The sequence below is a fragment of the Podarcis bocagei genome, assembly GCF_964188305.1.
Source record: "Podarcis bocagei genome assembly, chromosome: 5".
Taxonomy (NCBI): Eukaryota; Metazoa; Chordata; class Lepidosauria; order Squamata; family Lacertidae; genus Podarcis; species Podarcis bocagei.
This window is the reverse complement of record NC_138129.1, coordinates 101,168,795-101,187,664: the sequence shown is the minus strand read 5'-3', so window position 1 is coordinate 101,187,664 and position 18,870 is coordinate 101,168,795. Positions and strand designations below refer to the sequence as shown.

Here is an 18,870-nt window from a genome sequence, read left to right as displayed (position 1 = left end):
TGGACTCAAGGGCATCCTGATCAAATTTGCAGATGACACCAAACTGGGAGGGGTGGCTAACACCCCAGAGGACAGGATCACACTTCAAAACGACCTTGACAGATTAGAGAACTGGGCAAAAACAAACAAAATGAATTTTAACAAGGAGAAATGTAAAGTATTGCACTTGGGCAAAAAAAATGAGAGGCACAAATACAAGATGGGTGACACCTGGCTTGAGAGCAGTACATGTGAAAAGGATCTAGGAGTCTTGGTTGACCACAAACTTGACATGAGCCAACAGTGTGACGCGGCAGCTAAAAAAGCCAATGCAATTCTGGGCTGCATCAATAGGAGTATAGCATCTAGATCAAGGGAAGTAATAGTGCCACTGTATTCTGCTCTGGTCAGACCTCACCTGGAGTACTGTGTCCAGTTCTGGGCACCACAATTCAAGAAGGACACTGACAAACTGGAACGTGTCCAGAGGAGGGCAACCAAAATGGTCAAAGGCCTGGAAACGATGCCTTATGAGGAACGGCTAAGGGAGCTGGGCATGTTTAGCCTGGAGAAGAGGAGGTTAAGGGGTGATATGATAGCCATGTTCAAGTATATAAAAGGATGTCACATAGAGGAGGGAGAAAGGTTGTTTTCTGCTGCTCCAGAGAAGCGGACACGGAGCAATGGATCCAAACTACAAGAAAGAAGATTCCACCTAAACATTAGGAAGAACTTCCTGACAGTAAGAGCTGTTCGACAGTGGAATTTGCTGCCAAGGAGTGTGGTGGAGTCTCCTACTTTGGAGGTCTTTAAGCAGAGGCTTGACAACCATATGTCAGGAGTGCTCTGATGGTGTTTCCTGCTTGGCAGGGGGTTGGACTCGATGGCCCTCGTGGTCTCTTCCAACTCTATGATTCTATGATTCTATGAATTTCATGGCACAGGAAAGTTCTGAGCCAGAAGATTCCTAGTTGATTAGAAACTAGTAACTCTGGATACTGACAGCTTTACTGCTATAGATAAATAGGTCTTCTCCCTCTGAGGAAGAAGAGGATGATGCAAAGCTGCCTATGAACAATTTTTGAATTGCTCTGAATTAAACTTGAGAAAGAGCATAATAAACAAATAAATAACATCTGTCAAGCCCTGTCATTGCAGCAAACTTTACTACTTCCACAAAAGTGAAGATTGTTTAGTTCACTCAGTTTTGTGTTTCATGAAAGAAATTCTAGAAGTGTGATCTTATTAAGTGCCTCCTAAAAATAATCCCACAAATTGGCAACTCTGAAAAGGCTCCTTTTTGGCTTCTGAGGGACATTTATTGAAAGCATAGTGAGAAGAATGAAAACATGCTACTGTTTCTTGAAGGAACTGTCCCATACATCTGCTTCCTGTTGCAAGGACTGCCAAATATTTTAGTGGTTCCACAGAAATCTGAACCTTAGTCTGCAATCCTATACAGGCTTAACTGGGAGCCTCCTGGAACTCAGTGGGTGGTGGTGGGGAGATGCTTCCTTCTTAATCAAAATTCTCTGGTCATTTGCTTGAGTTATCCAGCTGCACTTACGTTGCAGTCCTAATTACATTTGTTTCGGTGAATGCATTGGGTATGCATGCATAGGATTGGGCTATAAACTCTAGATTGGTGCTTTCCAAACTGTGTGTTGTGACACATTAGTGTGTCGGCCGCAGTGTGTAGGTGTGTTGCACGAACACTCCCCACACTCCTCACAGGGCTAGAAAGGGATTAGTTTAACCTCTGGTTTGCTAGTGAAACTGAATTACTGTGTTGCGAAATGATGCATGTCTAAAAAGTGTGTCACCAACATGAAAAGTTTGGAAAACTCTGATCTAGATTATGATTGCTTTCTAGCAGGGAGTAGACTGGGTAGGTGGCTTAGCTAGACAAGTACTGTAGGCCAATGCTATGCATGCTTCCTGGAAGCAGTGATTCCCAACAACCAAACACAAAATCTCTACAAACAAATTAAGAGTGAATGCTCATTAAACAGCCAACCACTGTCTAGTTTCCCTACAAATGTATCAGGCTGTATGTTCAATAAACAGGTTGTTGGGAAGTATCCGTAATCACATCCTTAGAGAACCATGTGTTCATTGGGGCTTGCAATGTGCATGGGGTTGCAACCACAATGCCAGGAAAGTATATTATAATCCTTAGCCATAAATGTGCAGATAGAGCAACTGAAGTCAATACTGTACAAAGCAGGAAAACCTCAGTGCCAGTCCAATCTGTTATTTCATTTATTAAGGCAGAGGCTTCATGGAAGGTTGGCTCCGTGTAGGCCGGGGTATGCATATGCAGGATTCAGCCACCATGGCCTTTCTAGGCATTCTACCTAATGAGGTCGTTGAGTCCGCAGTGTCTCAGTCACTCTTGCAGTCCTAGACCCCTATACCTGGGGGAGTAAATTCTGTGGAAGTCAGTGAGACTTCCATGCAAGTGCACATGCATAAAGAGGATTGTGCTACAAGGGGCAGAATTCTGGATCACAACTTCTGACCCGTGTGTCATTTGTAAAATTATTTCCCCAGGTAAAAGCTCCCTACATGTAGTACAATAGCTCGGTGTGGGGACCTCTTAGTCGTGGGAATCTAAAAAGAACACAGCCACTGAGCCACCCGTCGCGTGAAATTCCACCACCACATTGTGCTCCCGTGTCCACTAGCATTAATTCGAAGTGTGCCCGGTGCAATCCGAGCCCAATAGGGATCAGAAGAAAAAGATCATCTGAAAGGTTTGTACGGACCTATCCCTTCTTAGCGTTACTTATGATTAGTTTTGCAAAAAGCTCTCTGTCGTTTAGGAGGTCGCCAGAGGAGGGAATATGGACAGAGAGGAGCACGCGTGTTTTGTTTCTGCTTGCTCCACGAGCGGATAGAGCTTTGCCCCGCCGAGAAGGCACAGCCCCCTCCTCTTCCTCCTCCTCCTCCGAGCAAATAAAAAAGACGAAGCGGGGGCGCGCGGCAGCGGCAGCGGCAGCCCGGTCTCCTCTCCCTCCCTTCCCGCCTGCTCTCCAGGTAGGCGCCTCCCGGCTCCTCGCGCTGCCCCGAAAGATGGCTGCGACCCTCGAGCTCCCTCGCCGCCCTGCCCGGATCCTGCTGCTGCTGCTGCTGCCCCTCTCCTGGGTCTTGGGGCTCCCAGGGGGCAGCTGCTCAGCCCCGGAGCAGCTCGGTCCGGATCCCCTGCCGGAATCCGCCTTGCAGAAGCCCACCGTCCTCCTCGCCCTCCTCGCCAGGAACGCTGCCCACTCCCTGCCCCACTTCCTCGGCTGCCTGGAGAGGCTGCGGTACCCCAAGAACAGGATCGCCCTCTGGTAAGTTGGCCGAAGGCGCCGCCGGAGAGGCGGGCGGGCGGTGGGGGGGGAGACCTCAGTGACCTCATCCCGACGGAGGCTGGGCGAGAGAAAAGTTTCCAGGTAGCTGCTGCATCAAGGTGATGGATGGAGGAAAACGTGCGGGTTGGTGAGAGTTTGCAGGCAAGGTTGCCAACTGATCAAGGGGCCAGAGTTCTGCCAGGTCTGCTCCTGTGCCATTAGCTGAAGCTGGGTCTTCAGAAATCCACAGATGAAATTTTTCACCCTGTGATGGAAGCAATATTTTTTTCACCTTTGATGTTGCCTGCATAGGATGTTGCTGTTAAGGATCCGGAGGCGGGGGTGAGTAAAAGACTGGAAGCACCTGGTGGGATGAATGGAAGGTTGAAGGAGGTGAGATGGGAGGGGCACAACCAAGCAGGGTGGAAAATCTAAAGTTGCAATTTGTAATCCTGCGTATTTGAGAGCTAACCCCCTGAACTCACCGGGACTTGCTTCTGAGTAAATTTGCACAGATTCACAATGGTTTACTGGCATATAAGAGTAGTGTAACAGAACGTGCAGGAGTCTAAAATTGGGACTTAATCTTGCCATCTGCAGCAGGGACTGCATACAGGAAGCACAAGACAGATGAGGAGAATCTTTGTGGCTCAGAAGCCCATTGAGATTCTTCATGGCTGCATAGATTCAAGATCTTCTGCAAAAGGAAGGGGGAAGGCAGGCGTCAGCGCTCAGCAAGGCTTTGGGCTTCTGGAAATGGGTTTGACAAGCTGTTGCTACTAAGCAGTTTTCAATTGAATGAGATGAAAAAATTATAACCCTTTTTTGCATGCTCTAACTGCAATACCTGGTTGTCCCCAAGTAATTTATTAATAACTAGGCTTTTGCAGCTGTTGCTTTTGCATAGGGAGAGATTTCTTGGAAGCAGTTAGTTTGTGTGTGTTTTCTGTCCCTGCCAAGAGAGAACTGTGTCTATTTGTGAGTACCACTTCATCATTCAGTTATGTCTGTCACTGAAACCCCACTGAACATCACCTTGGCTTGTTCTGTTGGGTTTCTGTGGGAGACTGAAATCACAGCAGTCCCCCTCTCTCCTTGCCCCCAATGGGAATACAGTAGCTGTACAACTGTCTCCAGAAGCATTAAGTGCAAGAGGTAACTCAATCTCCAAGCCATGTGTTTGGGAGGGTCGGGCACATGTGGTAGAAGGAAGGACCGGCCAGTGGCTAACTGTAAGGGAGCGAAGAAGGAGGAGCATAGTTTCCAAACAAAAGCTGCAGAGGCTGATGGGGCTTCCTGTCACTCTTCAAAAGAACTTAGTGGGGTTTATTGCAGGGGGCTCTGTTCACACCTTTGCTTTAAATGGTTTCCCAAATGAAAAAAACACATGTTCCAGTATGATTCCCCCTCCCACTGTCCATAGATAAGGACCTCTGTGTATGGTTACAGACTGGCAACTTGCCATAAGCCAGACCATAATATCCAGCTCCATCATAAGTGGAGTGATTTAAGTTGTGCATCTTGTAATCCCCGCCCCCGCCTGTCTCATGACAAGTTTGTTACAATGTGCTGAATAGCCTCGAAAGGCAGTCATGGTTCCAAAGGACCTTCTTTCTTTCAGTAGCCTCAGTCTGGGTGGGCCGGAGGGGATTGGGGTCTGCTGGTGGATATCTGGGTGGTTTTCAGGAAATAACCAAGGGTTTTTTACTCCCAGTTGTTAAACAATAGAAAATCCTAGCCCCCTTCCGCCTGCAAGTAGGCTGCTGAAATGAGGAGAGCTTTGGGAACTAGGAGGGGGAACCAGAATGGGATTTTTGTGTGAAATGCATGTACGTAATCTTGGTTCTAAGCACAGGTTCCTGGGCTGTCTGGACCCTTGAAGATGTCTGGTTCTACCCTGTATACACACTATACCTTTAAGCACATTTGAAACACTTTATTTCCCTCAAAGAATTCTGGCCACTGTATTTTGTTAAGAGTTGTTGGGAACTATAAAACTATGATCCTCAGAATTATTTGAGGGTGAGAAAGCATTGAGAATGTGCTTTGAAGGTACAGTGTATAAAAAAACCTACTAAGTGTCTGTCTGCCGGCCTCGCTTTCTAAGCCACTATTTTTCACGTGGTTTCAGCTAGTAGTGGGTCTTGAGGTTCTAGGAAGAAAATAAAGTAGATTTCACAAGCTTGAAGACTCCACGCCCCAGATGTCTTGTACTGATTTGTTGGTGAAACTGCCAAGGTGGGGACACCCAAAGGAAAAAAGGAACATTATGCCACAATGGGAGGCCAGGATACAGATTATCATCTTTTATCATATTCCACAGTGAATATGTGTGCTAGAGGCATTCATCTTTTCATATGGCTAAGTGTTGTAGAAAAAGGGCTCGCCATGTGGTTGTAGGTTCCCTGTACCAGTGGCACCACATTGGAAATGGTCCTTTTATTATTTTTATTAGGTGAATTAATTAGAGCAGTGAAAGTTCCTAGATCAGGATGTCATTTAGATGAAAAAATTAAAACAATAGCTCTCAGGCTGTGGGTGAAGCTATAAAGGGTTCACATGATGGACTGTAAGGACCAACCCAAACAGAACGGCCTCTCCTGTAATTCATGGGACTAAACTCAATGGCTATATCTGTGAGGGTAGCGGACAGGGTTTTCTGAGCTCAGCATGCAATTTTAATTTAGGCTTCCTCTTCATGCTGCAGTCCTTTGTATGGAGTTGAGAGCAGCTTTCATTAGCAAATAGGTTCACCATCCTATGACCCTGGTGGTCAGATCGAAAGTCCTCTGTGTGCGTAAGTGAGTCACCATGAAAAATCCTACACTAGAAACCAGTAATGTGCAGTAATATCTGTGTTATTGAGAGCATTATAATACTTGGGTTTGATGATTTTTTTGGTGCACAGTCCTTCACGTAGTTTAATAAAGATATTTATGTTACTTGGTGTTGTAGAACTTCCTTTATCACTACAGTCTCTGTTCTGGGACATTACAAACAAAGATGCCATGTCTTTCTTTTCTGAACAGAACCAGCACTAGTCATCCCCAAATTTTCTCACAGTTTGACTTTTCTAGTGCCATTGCATGGCCATCTTGAAACAGTTTACAGTTTGCACTGAAAAGATTTTTGGATTCCCTAGATAACATGGAATAAATATATTACAAAAGTTGTTAAAAGTGTGGTTTGGCTTTATCCTTACCTTTTGCTTCATACAAAAGGAGTCTCAAAGTGATTTTAAATGGATAGCGATGTCCAATAAAAATACAATTAAAACTAAACAAATTTGGGGATTAGGACAGCCTCTAGGTGAGGAAGCATTCTTTTAAAAAGAAACCTGGACATGCTCAAGTCTATTCGGCCTCTGATGTTAGAATTCTTGTAAAAGTAACAACCGTGTTTGATTGCTGTACCAAGAAGTTCATTGGGAGCACCTAAGACACAGTGGAAGAGCACCTGTTTTGCATGCAAAAGGCAAGTGTAATGATGACAGTGCATTATTAATGAGGAACTTGGAAATGTTCCCTTGGAGATGAATGTGAAGTATGCAAGGTCACAACAGTAAAATATAAACAGAAAGAGCATTCATGTGCTTCGTTGTTCTTTTTTTAAAGCAGGACTGTCACATTAAGAAGGAAAGATGCTCATTAATCATAGTGAGCTTCGAAGTTGGAGAGAGCAAAGCTTTTTCTTGTACCATTGGTCCCCAAAATAAATTTGCATTGATGTATTTTCTAAAAATGCAAGCAGAATATTTCTTTCCCCATTACCTGCAGTTTTAGGAGTATGAAGGTTGCTGTTAAAGGTTCTGTGGCTTTAAAAAATCACCTGGATGACTTCTTTAAATTTTCCACTGACATCTTATAGACCATTAATATGCCCATGAGAGTACTGTATTCTGAACACTTGGATAAAGTACAGCTATAGCATTAGAACCATAAAGACAATGTCGGCAGAAGTCCAGGTGGTATGTAATTCCATCTTGGGACGAGGTGTTCTTAATAGAACTATAAAAAGAATAAGATAAATATATTATTAAGCCATACACATGTTTTGCTGAATTATAGTTTTGGCGGAGTTCAAACAGCATCACTATTTATTTTCCCTTTATGCCCGAGAAAGCAGCATGGCAGAAGGGGGAGCAGGTGCAGAAGTCTCTCACTACCTGTGTCAATGCTAGGTCCTGTTGCACCTTTTACTGTTTGCCTTGCACTCTGAGAAGACCACAGGAACCCCAGGAGAGAACAGGTGGCAGCTTTGTAGAAAACAGCTGGCTTCCCGCTAGTCTCTACTGTTGTAGGAGAGATTGGGTTGAGAGATACATCTTTGCTTCTCTGAAGATTGAACAACTCTTTGCTTGTGGAGAGAAAAGAGGGACACAAGAATGGATAATGGGTAGTAGCTGCAGTGTGCAATTCCTGTGACTAGGTGCAGAGAAAAGGAATAAAAAAGAACATATGCAGACTGGCCTTTTGTAGCTTTGGTTTTGTTTGCTCAAGTAACTCTCCAACTGCAGAACTTGTTTTTAATTACTTTGCAATTTGGTACCTCAGTTTTCGAATGTAATCTGTTCCGGAAGACCATTCGAGTTACGAAACATTCAAAAACTGAAACTCAATAGCCGACAGCTAGGCTTCAGGGTTTTGCACTCAGTGGAAGTCGCGTTTCCTGTTCTACTTCCAAGGCGTGTTCGAAAACCAAAGCATTTACTTCCAGGTTTACGGCATTCGAGTTCCGAAACGTTCGTCAATGGAGACATTAAAAAACCGAGGTACCCCTGTATCACTTGTTTTACCAGTCTCACTGAAGTGTTAGCATTATCTGTACCAGTCTTCCTTTGTAGTTTTCAGGAGCTAATTGGATTTGCCCAATTGGATTTGTCCAGACCAAAGCCAGGAGAGTCAGTGGAGAAGACAATGGTTGTGCCATAGGGCATGGGAAGCCTACAGTCAATTGTTTAGTATTTTGAGAGGGTTCAGCTGCAATTTCCGTCCTTTGCAGTGATGCTTTAAAAAAAAAAAAAATGTTTGCATTTAATTTCCTCTCTGAGTCAGTGAATATTGATGATGTTCCCTATTCAGGGGTCAGTTAAAGGCTTAATGTGGTTGTTTTCCATAGCTAAATATGTATGGCTTTTTAATGGCCCTCTTTCCTCAAGGCACATATGGACGGTCTTCCTGTTGATTTTGCCTTTTTGCTCTTACCATGTTTTATCAAGTGGCAGGCAGCCTTCTCAGTATCCTGCATTTCAGTTTTGAAGTACTATGTGAAGACTTCCTTGTCCTGGTGACCATCTTCATGTTCAAATAGGAACGGCTTTTTTTGTTGTTTTTTTTTTGTATTCTCAGGGGGCTGTTTTGTTTTCCAGATAGATATATCCTGTGGGCCAGAATTGCCACAGAAACCTGCCTCCTCACAAGAGAAGGAGTTACAATAAAATGCAGTATGTCACAAACTGAATTCTGTGAAATTCAAATTGTAATACAGTGCAATAAAGTTGAATATATGAAGAAGCAATAATAATACAATTAAAGACCACACAGAATCTAGCACAGCACATTACCGTTGCTGCAACAACATCAAGTTGTCCACCAGGACCCTCAATAATTTTCACATGGTTAATGGGGGGAAGTTTGGGAGCCATTGCTCTAGATGATACTGCTTCACATGGTGGTGGAATTGGCAGTGCATGGGGCATGGTCACCAGTGGCTCACCCCTTCTTGTGGCACGCACATGGGGCAGTGGGGGGCTGCCTGCCTGTGCTGTGCTTTTGCAGAAGGTGGAAACACCACTTTTCCGATGCCGTTATCTCCTGCAGAATCACAAAGGAGAAGGAGAAGTAAAAACATCTACAGAGAAATGAGGGTGGTTTTCTCTCCCGATAGTTAGGCTGAATTCTACAATTAAGTCCACTGGTGCATTTGCACCTAGCCCTAATTATGATATGGTCCCTCCTCCCCCAAAGTATAGGAAGGGTCTATTCATCTCATCCATGCACCCCAAAAAGAAAAGTGATATATTTTGTATGTATGATAACCCAGACACTATCTTTTCCCTCTCTGGCTAAACTTAGGCACTAAAGGAATGTTTTTGACTCCCTTGTCCTCTTTTGGCATCTCAGCAAGCAAAAGTTGCTCATGGCAGCAATCTGTTCTTAATTTAATGCATAGTGGCCAAATAATAGCTTGCAACACCAAAAAGCACAGAAGCCCCTGCTGCGCCACCAGGGACAGGTGATTAGCACTTGAGCAGAGGATCAAAGGTCCTGCTGACTCCGCTTGCCCAGTAGCAGAAAGCAGGCAGGAAGGCAGGTAGAAAACAGATGTGTTCTGTAGTATTGTTGATTCGGTGTAAAATGACACTTTTGGAAGGTTGTATGCCTGGGAACCTGCACATCCCTTGCACCGCTGCTTTTAACCCTTCTTTCTCCCCCACCAGCCACATATCTGGATGTGTATTTGTCCGGCTGAAAGAGAAAGTGTCTGAGGAAGAGGGTTGCAGGGAGAGTGGTGAGGCAGGATCTCTGCCAAACATGTTGCTTTAGCCTCAGTTTCAGAGAGAGAGAAGCAGTCCATAAATGGCAGTACAGTATTTAATTGTTAAGATTTTAGACCGGGTGTTAATATTCTTCCAAAAGTCAACATTGGTTGGCCTCTCTCTGCAGTTTCCTCTCTTTCCCCCACCCCTCTAATTGATTTGAGTCCATGAATTATTCACTGCTGAGCTCCTGGAAAAAGTAAACTGTTGCGTCCCAAAGGTAATGGTAGTGGACATGTGGATAGGGTCCATGAACTGTGAAGGTATAAATCAGACTTGATTGAAGGAGCTGGATGTGACTCCCAGCAAGAGCTGAAAAGAGGAGTCGATGCAGGCGAGGGACACCCGGAGGAGCCCAGCAAGGAGTTACGGGGCCTGAAGTGAGCTGCCCCTTAGATAGAATCACACATCACAGCTTGGATTGGGACGCCCATCATCTTGAAGTGGCTGGGAGCAGGAGAGCTTGCAAAGTATTTAAATTTAATCAGACCCTCAATATAGAAAGGTTAAAGGTAAAGGAAAAGGACCCCTGGGTGGCTAAGTCCAGTCAAATTCAACTCTGCTTTCAGGCCGAGGGAGCAGGCATTTGGTCTGCAGTCAGCTTTCTGGGTCACGTGGCCAGCATGACTCAACCGCTTCTGGCGCAATGGGACACCGTGACGGAAACCAGAGCGCACGGAAACAGCATTTGTGTGTTTTCCAAAGCACATATATAGTCTCAAAATACTGCCTCCCTCCATATGACCCCACTGGGCCTGCAATCATCCTCTGAGGCTGTTTTTTGTGTGTCCCTCCCCATGAGAGGTCCAGAGGGTGGACCTTTTCTGCAGTGGCTCCCACTTGTGGAATGGTCTGCCCAGGTTGGTGCCTTCATTATACACCTTTAGGCACCAGGTGAAAATGTTCCTCTTCAACCAGGCTTTGGACATACTAACTGTTATGTACTGAAGTTCTCCCCCTGGGCCAGCAGGGGGATACTGTAGATAGTTATGCAAATAAGGGATTGAAAGTGACGTTCACTGATTGGATAGTTTTAGAAAGTTGCTACAGTTACGTTGTACTGGAGCTCTATATAAGCAGGCTGACTGAACCCTTCAGCTCAGTTGTGTTCTGGCCTGTGAATAAACAAGAGCTGTTTGAAGAATCGCTGTGTCATCTGATATGTTCACCCACAACTTAACACTAACAACCTATATCCTTTTAAATGTCTTTGTGGGAGGGGAAGGAGGGTTGTTTTGATTTGTTCTATTCTTCTTATTACCATATGTTTTTTGCGTTTTTATCTTGTATTTTTGTGCTGTGAGCCATCCTGAGATCTATAGATGAAGGGTAGAATACAAATTCAACAAATAATGAAATTAACCATGTCAGATAAGGCCAGTGTTGTGCCCATGTCGAGCTGAGAGATGGTGGCTTGCATCGCCCACTTCTGAGGCAGGCTGTGTTTTCTTTCAGCAGTGCTGAAAGTGGTCAGGAACACAGGCGGATACGAAGCAAAACTGGCACTGCAAGTTTAAACTGGCTTAACAGTAATTTCCCCTCACTAGGGAATTTTGAAAACTGTAGTTCTGTGAGGGGGAGGCTAAGGACTTATTGAAGAGAACTCTCAATATTCAACAAAGAACAACCCTCTTAATTGTTTGGGGTAACACCATGGCGGTTAATTTGAATTTATAGCTTATAGAATCAATAGAGGTTATAAACCTTTTGGTGAGGGAGGGTGTCCTGCCTGATTGTAGGCTGAGGTACAACTTATTTTTATTACTTATATAAGTTACAGACTCAGGGGTGGGATGTGGATGTCTTTCTGAATTTGTGCCGTACCTGTTGAAGCTCTTGCAAAGTAGCCTTGGCGCTTTCTGAATGGCTGCACACCCAAAAAAGGTCAAAGAGGGAGATTCCCACCCACCCCATCTTTCCCTCAAACCTGGTGAAAAGTAGGAGCTTGTCCCTGATGCGGCCTGCACCTGTGAAGACCAAATAGTTGCACTTGCCCCTAACAGGCTGTTGAATATGTTTATTTACCATGTTGCATTTGTCTATTATTGAAGAATTGTCAAAGTCTCTGAGCTGCCTTGAACATGGGATATGGAGTTTCACTGTACACTGCGGTAGAGGAGTCTCTGACCTTGTCAGTGGAATGCTGGAAGTGAACCGGAGGCTTGTCCACGCTCCATATGTTTCCATCTGTTTCACAATGCAGAACAAGCAAATAAAGTCCACATAAGAGGCATCTAAGTGGCAGTATGATGCTCCCCTTTTTGTACAGCATTTTGAATTGTCTATTTACAATATGACTTGTGTAGATCTGTGTTTCCCAAACTTCTGAGAGCTGAGGCATGCTTAGTGTGTTTTTTTTAAAAAAAAAAATTAAATTAAACTGGTGGCATGATTCCCTCTTGCACTCAAAAGATTTGCTTTCAGAATGTCTAAGACCAAAATCTATCATTCCATAGAGATGCCCTCATCTCTGAATGGGCTGTTTGGATAGGTGTGTCTTGATTCAAAGGGCGTGAGCTCAGAACAGTGACTTGTGCAGAAGAGACACCTGTAGCCCCTTCTAGGAACAGATAACTAGTACAGCTTTTAATTCAGAGAGATTGGCGCCCATCCCATCACACCAAATGTTGAGATGTAGCAGAATTAACCACCTTCAGTGAAGGCCAATTGAAATAAGGCTGGAGTCATTAACCATGCAGAGACACACTGGGTAGCCTCCTTGCAGGAGTATAGTTCAGTCTTGCAAGAACTTTTAATTGGACAAATTGGGAATGACTATTGCAGGGTATGACAGCAGGAGATCTTTGGATTTGTTTAATCCCCTAACTAAGTCTGTCGTTACATTTATGAAGACTTTTATAATGGGCTGTGTGAGCCTTGAGCAATAAATTCTTTCAGACAGCTTTTTTATTATGATTTTTTTATAAACAGTATCAGGTTACTGGAACAACCTGGCAAAGGTCATTTTCTGTAGGTCACACGAGGGTAATAATTGCCCTAATACGCTTTGTTGAACATTTTTTTCCTGGAACCGGAGACCATCAAATTACTCATCTCAAAGTACAAAATCTGGTTCAGAAATGTTCTGACTATATGAAAATCTTAGCTGTATTGAGCACTTTACATTCACTTGCCATGTATTTTCCTTAATAAAGTCCAGGCTAATCTGGAGATTATACCGATAAGAATGGAAGGTGTATATAGGGTGATTCCGTTTTGGCGTTAATGTGGCTGGTTGTTGTGCTCATAAAGCAGAATGATCTTCCCAGTGAGTTGGTATTTCAGGCCAATGAAGTCATAGCTGTCTGCCTGGCAGTCTCCAGCTTGGAATCATTCATGCAAAATAAAACTATTGCCAGAATTTCTCTTCACATACCTGCATTTGACGGAGGGCTCCTTGGACAGGTCAAGAGAGGTTTTGTTTGGTCAGTGGCATTTTCTTGTAATGGGAATCTTCCTAAGACAGATCTGTCCTAAACTGCAAGCAAGAGAGCATATATGAGGCCCATTTCACAATCCATGTAGCCCAGGGCCATGACACTTAAATCTGGCTCAGTTCTGGAAATCAGACTAAACAAGCTAGAGGCAAAGCTAGATAGTAAGTACAGCACTTTTGGGGTGAAGGATGAGTCATAGCAGATCAAATAGCCACAAACAGGTTGTAGTACAGGGATAGGCAACCTAAGGCCCAGGGGCCAGATGCAGCCCAATTGCCTTCTCAATCCAGCCCACGGACAGTCTGGGAATCAGCGTGTTTTGACATGAGTAGAATGTGTCTTTTTATTTCAAATGAGTAGAATGTGTCTGGGTTATTTGTGGGGCATAGGAATTTGTTCATTCCCCCCAATATATATAGTCCGGCCCACCATATGGTCTGAGGGACGGTGGACCAGCCCATAGCTGAAAAAGGCTGCTGACCCGTTGTATTAGCTCATCTACAACAATATAAAAATCACAAAGTTTGGGAAAAGTTGGGGACATTTGAGCTTGGTAGTTGCCAGATTATAAGGAAGTGGTGTTTACCAGACAGTCAGCAGACCTTGCTAGAACTCAGTACAGGCAACTAATTACAAGATACCACTACCACCACCTTGGGGAAGACTTTGGCATACTTTCACAAACATTTCATTATAACCAGAAAAGTCAGAAACTACATCTGAGAATGTCAAACATTTGACAGGAGTCTAAATTCTGTATTGGATTCACTATTGGTGAAACTAGCTAGCTAGATATTTTTATTAGAAGATGTCTGATTCCAAATCTTAGATAAAAGAAACCACCCCAAAGGAAGTCTTGGCCATAACATGAGCTTCATTTCCTCAAAGCTTTGTGATTTTGATTGATACATGATGAACCTGTCAGAGAATGGAATGCTGGTTCAGCCATTCATCTTTTGCTTGCCTCCGTGCTTTAGAAAGTTCCCCACCTTTTAAAACTTAAAAAGGTACGATTAATTTACTTGTTCATTTGTTTACATTTTAATACACTCTGCCTCCCAGAGCGTAAAGCTGCTCTGAGAATTGAGAAGGGGGAGGTTTCTTAGTGACACCACAATCGGTGCTTCCCACAGCTGGCATCTCCTTGCACATTTGTACTTCTGGCCCCAGGCCACGGAGAGAGAAAATAGATGTGGATTCAATGTGGTTGCTTCCATATGTCAGCCTTTGCTGAAATGATGCTCTCCAGGTGTTTTGGACTACAACTGCCATGAGCCACAGCTAGCATGTCTAATGATCAGGGATAATGGGGCCAGGTGAGTGGATGCTGCCATTTGTCATGTTGAGAAAGCATTGCAGGAGGCCAACCATTTTGGGTAAAAGAAGGAAAATGTTTAAAAGAGTAAAGGGAATTGTGTGTTCTCTGGACACTCTCCAAGATGCACAGTTGGTTTGCCCCTTCCACATATGATTCAAATTCAAAATGAATTTATTCTCTTTTCCACCCTGTAACTGCCAACAGAAGTAACTGTTTACCAGTCACCGATTGAGAGAATGAGCCAAGCAGGTTGCCACAGACATGTCTCATGCGCACGCCTGCGGCTTGAAACTCTTGAGGCAGACAAAAAGAAAACTGACAAAATCCATTATCCTGCATACTACATAAGTGTAAACTCATTCTCCAAGGCAGGCCCTTTCGTATCCAAAGTAGCACCATGAATGCACAAGAGGGAGTTCTTAGGTTTGCAGAAATCCAAAAAAATAGTGGGGAAAACCCTAAAAGGCAAGGGGGGTCAGAAGCAGCCCAAAGTGGGCGTTCCTTTCATAACTGAGAAACACAAAGATATTCCGTGAGAGTTTTTGCCACCAACACTCACGCTGTGGTTAACAAATTGCACACCAGCTCCTTATAATTGGAACCAATTTGGTCACTTAGATAGTTTAACAAAATTGTCCTAGGAGCTAGTGGCATTTTGATTATTTTAAGGCTATTGCTTTTGTTGACTTCAGTTGGTGCTGAATCATTTTGAAGCCATAGTCAAGGGGTAGGGAATTCAATCAGACTAGCAGGCTGTATCTTATCCAACTTACCCAAGGGCCAAGTTTGACAGATGGGTGGGGCTACTGACCTTTGACTCACCTGGTGTCACGATGGCCTCAGGTGCCCTATTTTCGCTCACACAGTTTGAAATTAAACACTGCAGGCAGAGGCACAGTGTTTTGCACACCCTGGTGATCGAGGAGGGCAACCAAAATGGTCAAAGGCCTGGAAACGATGCCTTATGAGGAACGGCTAAGGGAGCTGGGCATGTTTAGCCTGGAGAAGAGGAGGTTAAGGGGTGATATGATAGCCATGTTCAAATATATAAAAGGATGTCACATAGAGGAGGGAGAAAGGTTGTTTTCTGCTGCTCCAGAGAAGCGGACACGGAGCAATGGATCCAAACTACAAGAAAGAAGATTCCACCTAAACATTAGGAAGAACTTCCTGACAGTAAGAGCTGTTTGACAGTGGAATTTGCTGCCAAGGAGTGTGGTGGAGTCTCCTACTTTGGAGGTCTTTAAGCAGAGGCTTGACAACCATATGTCAGGAGTGCTCTGATGGTGTTTCCTGCTTGGCAGGGGGTTGGACTCGATGGCCCTTGTGGTCTCTTCCACCTCTAGGATTCTATGATTCTATGATCAGCTTTGCAGGGATTTTGCAAACTTCCATTTGGGCCAAACATTTCTTTACCTGGTGTCATTTATGATGTCAGGTATAGAGCAACTGGGTGGCTTGACCAGAATGGCTTTTGGGCCCAAATAGGAAGTTCTGACAGGCTTCATTAGTCTCACTATAGCTAGAAGAAAGCTTCCAAACTGTGGTATGAGTTAACTATCATTTAATTTGCCATAAAAGTTAGTGCAGATGTGAGTGGTTATTTTGTGGCTGTATCCCAAGAGAGTTATCCCAAGAGTTATCCCAAGAGAGAGAGGAAATACCCAAACAAATGGGGGAAAGAGGTGCTGCGCAGTAGGTGTGCTCCTGATGGCCAACTCACAATTTGGCTGTGAGGCATTATATCCATTCTTGGTTTCTAGTCCAAATTCACCCATTGCGCTTCATGGCTGAGTGGAAATTTGAACCAAAGTGTCTCCTGTCCAGATCTCGCACAGTGTCCACTAAATTCTTGGCTCTCGTGACTCTAATGCAGAAGTGCAAGTCACAGTGTCCCTGTGTGCACAACCCTTGAGACCGAGAACCCAGTCACTCTAGGACACATGTTGCACTCTTGCTAAGTGCTTGTTGAGACAGATTTCATAAAATCTTTCTTACAAGTCTGCCTTCAGGCCATGCTCATTGTTCCCCAAAATTTATGAACTTCATTGCATGCTGCCGGATCTGTAAAAACATGTCGGGAGCAACCTGTAGTCCCCCGCCCCGGTGTGTCTGTGTGTGTGTGTGTGTGTTTAAAGTGCCTAAGGTGGAAATTTTATTTGATGGGATGTTTGCTGGTTAGAATTTACCAAACCAGGCTGATATCTGTGGTTGGGTGGGTCTGAGGACGCAAAGCACGGCTAACCTTACCTTCTCTAAAAACATCTTACTTGTCTCTCCCACAAACCCACTTTCTGTGTTGATTTTTTTCAGTTGTTGATCACTGAAAGTAAAAAAAAAAAAAAGTCCTACCAGGGTTGCAAACTTTAATCACTGACTGAAAATGGATCTTGCATATTAAAGCTGACCCCCACCGCTACTCAGGGCAGGCAGCAGATTGTTGAAGGCTATTCTATGTTATCTATATAATTTCTGCCGCTGTTCTTCTGCCATGTTTCCTCTCCATTCTTTCAGAATGTTTGAACTCTTATCTGTGAGCTTGTAGATTTGCATGGTCCCAGTGAGTGTTGTTTGGCTTATCATATCAGGCAGATCAGGCCAATCCTGCTACTTGGCTAGTATTGAACTTCAGATCCCACTTGGAAAATAACATCATTTTTATATTACTATTATTTTTAAATAGGCCAGTTTAGTTCACGAGGTGCAGACTTACAGAGATGCTATCTGAAATCTGCAATGGCCCTAATTTTTATTCCTGTAGCTTCTCTCTCTTCCCTGGTACCTTTACCATGCAGTCCTCCCATCAGCTCAAACCTCCTAGGCTAAAAATGCATTAAATTGTTAGCATATCTAAGTTGATGTGTCAGCACAAAGTAGCTATTTTGGTGTAAAAGCTCAGCTATCAGAAAATAAATATGTCCCCATAAAAATAGAAGTAACTAAGCCTGAAGCATTCCACTATGTCACTTTTTATGAATAAAGCTGTTAGCAATTGATATGGATCAGTGTGTAATCTTGCTTTTTATTTGACCTAGTATCTCTGTGCTATGTGAACAGTACACTTAATCCTTTACACGTTTTTCCTCCCCTGTTCTCAAAGATCAGTGTTTCTGAGCAATGAAAGATAAATCAAAACTCGCAACTGATGCCAGAAATAAACACTGACCTTAAACAATGCTTGTGTAAATACTGGTTGGGTAGAAAATATATGAAAATAGGCTCTCTTCTAAAACTTCTTTGAGTGAATTTCATCAATGGTTTCCTTCTACATTTTTGGGGGGAGGGGGAGGGGGAGGAGGTGGGGCAGTGGAATTGTTTTAATACCGCATCTGCATAATTTTCATCCTCTGCATCATTTGCCCATGTGCCATTTAATCAGAATGGGTGTAGTGGCCAGTATGATCTGCCCATAATTCCTCAATGCAACGCCACGCATGAAGACTCAAGGATGTCCTTAAATAAAATCAGATGGGTGAACACGCTATGTGAGGGCAAAGAAGAGTAGAAATTTTGTTTGAGAATCATTCATTGAAATGTAGTTCTTTTAAAATGAGATTCAGAAGTAATAGAAAACGCAAGTGAGTGAGAAGATTAAAGATTTTATTCTAAACAGGGAGCAATACAGTGGTACCTCTGGTTGCGAACGGGATCCATTCCAGAGCTCCGTTCACAACCTGAAAGGAACGCATCCCGCATCCGCGTGTCTGTGCATGCGTGGGTCGCGATTCGTCGCTTCTGCACATGTGCGTGACATCATTTTGCACGTCTGTGCATGCGCGAGCGGCAAAACCCGGAAGTAACCCTTTCCGGTACTTCCGGGTCACCGTGGGACGCAACCTGAAAAGACGTAACCTGAATCGAACGTAACAAGAGGTATGACTGTATATACAGACCAAGCAAGCGCTTCAACCTGCCACTTGGAATCCCTCAAGAAGCGGTGAAGTGACTCGCCCAGGAAGCCTCTGTTTGCATGGCCCCTCGACCCAGGCTTCTCTCTATTCTGCCCCAAAGCATATGATTTATAGATAGCTAGATAGCTAGCCTGTGCAGCATGCAAATTATTCATTAGCCACCCCCTCCCAATGCCTCACTTTCTCGAAACAACTTCCAGCATCAAAGAAGGTACTCATCACTATCTCTTCCTCCTGATTAGGACATTATAGGCTGTTCTCATGCCACCAAAGAACTTAAGAGACAAGGAGAGGGGGAAGGAACAGAGGCAGGAAGAGGGCAACCAAGTCAGATCACTAACTCTGGATAGAT

The 18,870-nt window shown here is 44.0% G+C and overlaps 1 protein-coding gene across 2 annotated transcripts in view; it reads left to right on the top strand.

Moving 5' to 3' along the window:
• The first annotated feature begins 2,984 nt into the window (after positions 1 to 2,984).
• The window catches only part of COLGALT2 (collagen beta(1-O)galactosyltransferase 2), a 63,321-nt gene continuing 47,435 nt past the window's right edge, over positions 2,985 to 18,870 (top strand). Inside the window, exon 1 of one of the 2 annotated variants that reach the window (XM_081193298.1) lies at positions 2,985 to 3,314. In XM_081193298.1, the coding sequence (XP_081049424.1) occupies positions 3,055 to 3,314 (260 nt within the window). In that variant the 5' untranslated portion in view covers positions 2,985 to 3,054. Of the gene's footprint in view, positions 3,315 to 3,475; positions 3,657 to 18,870 lie in introns of those variants that run through there. The other variant, XM_081193299.1, reaches the window with a different exon arrangement.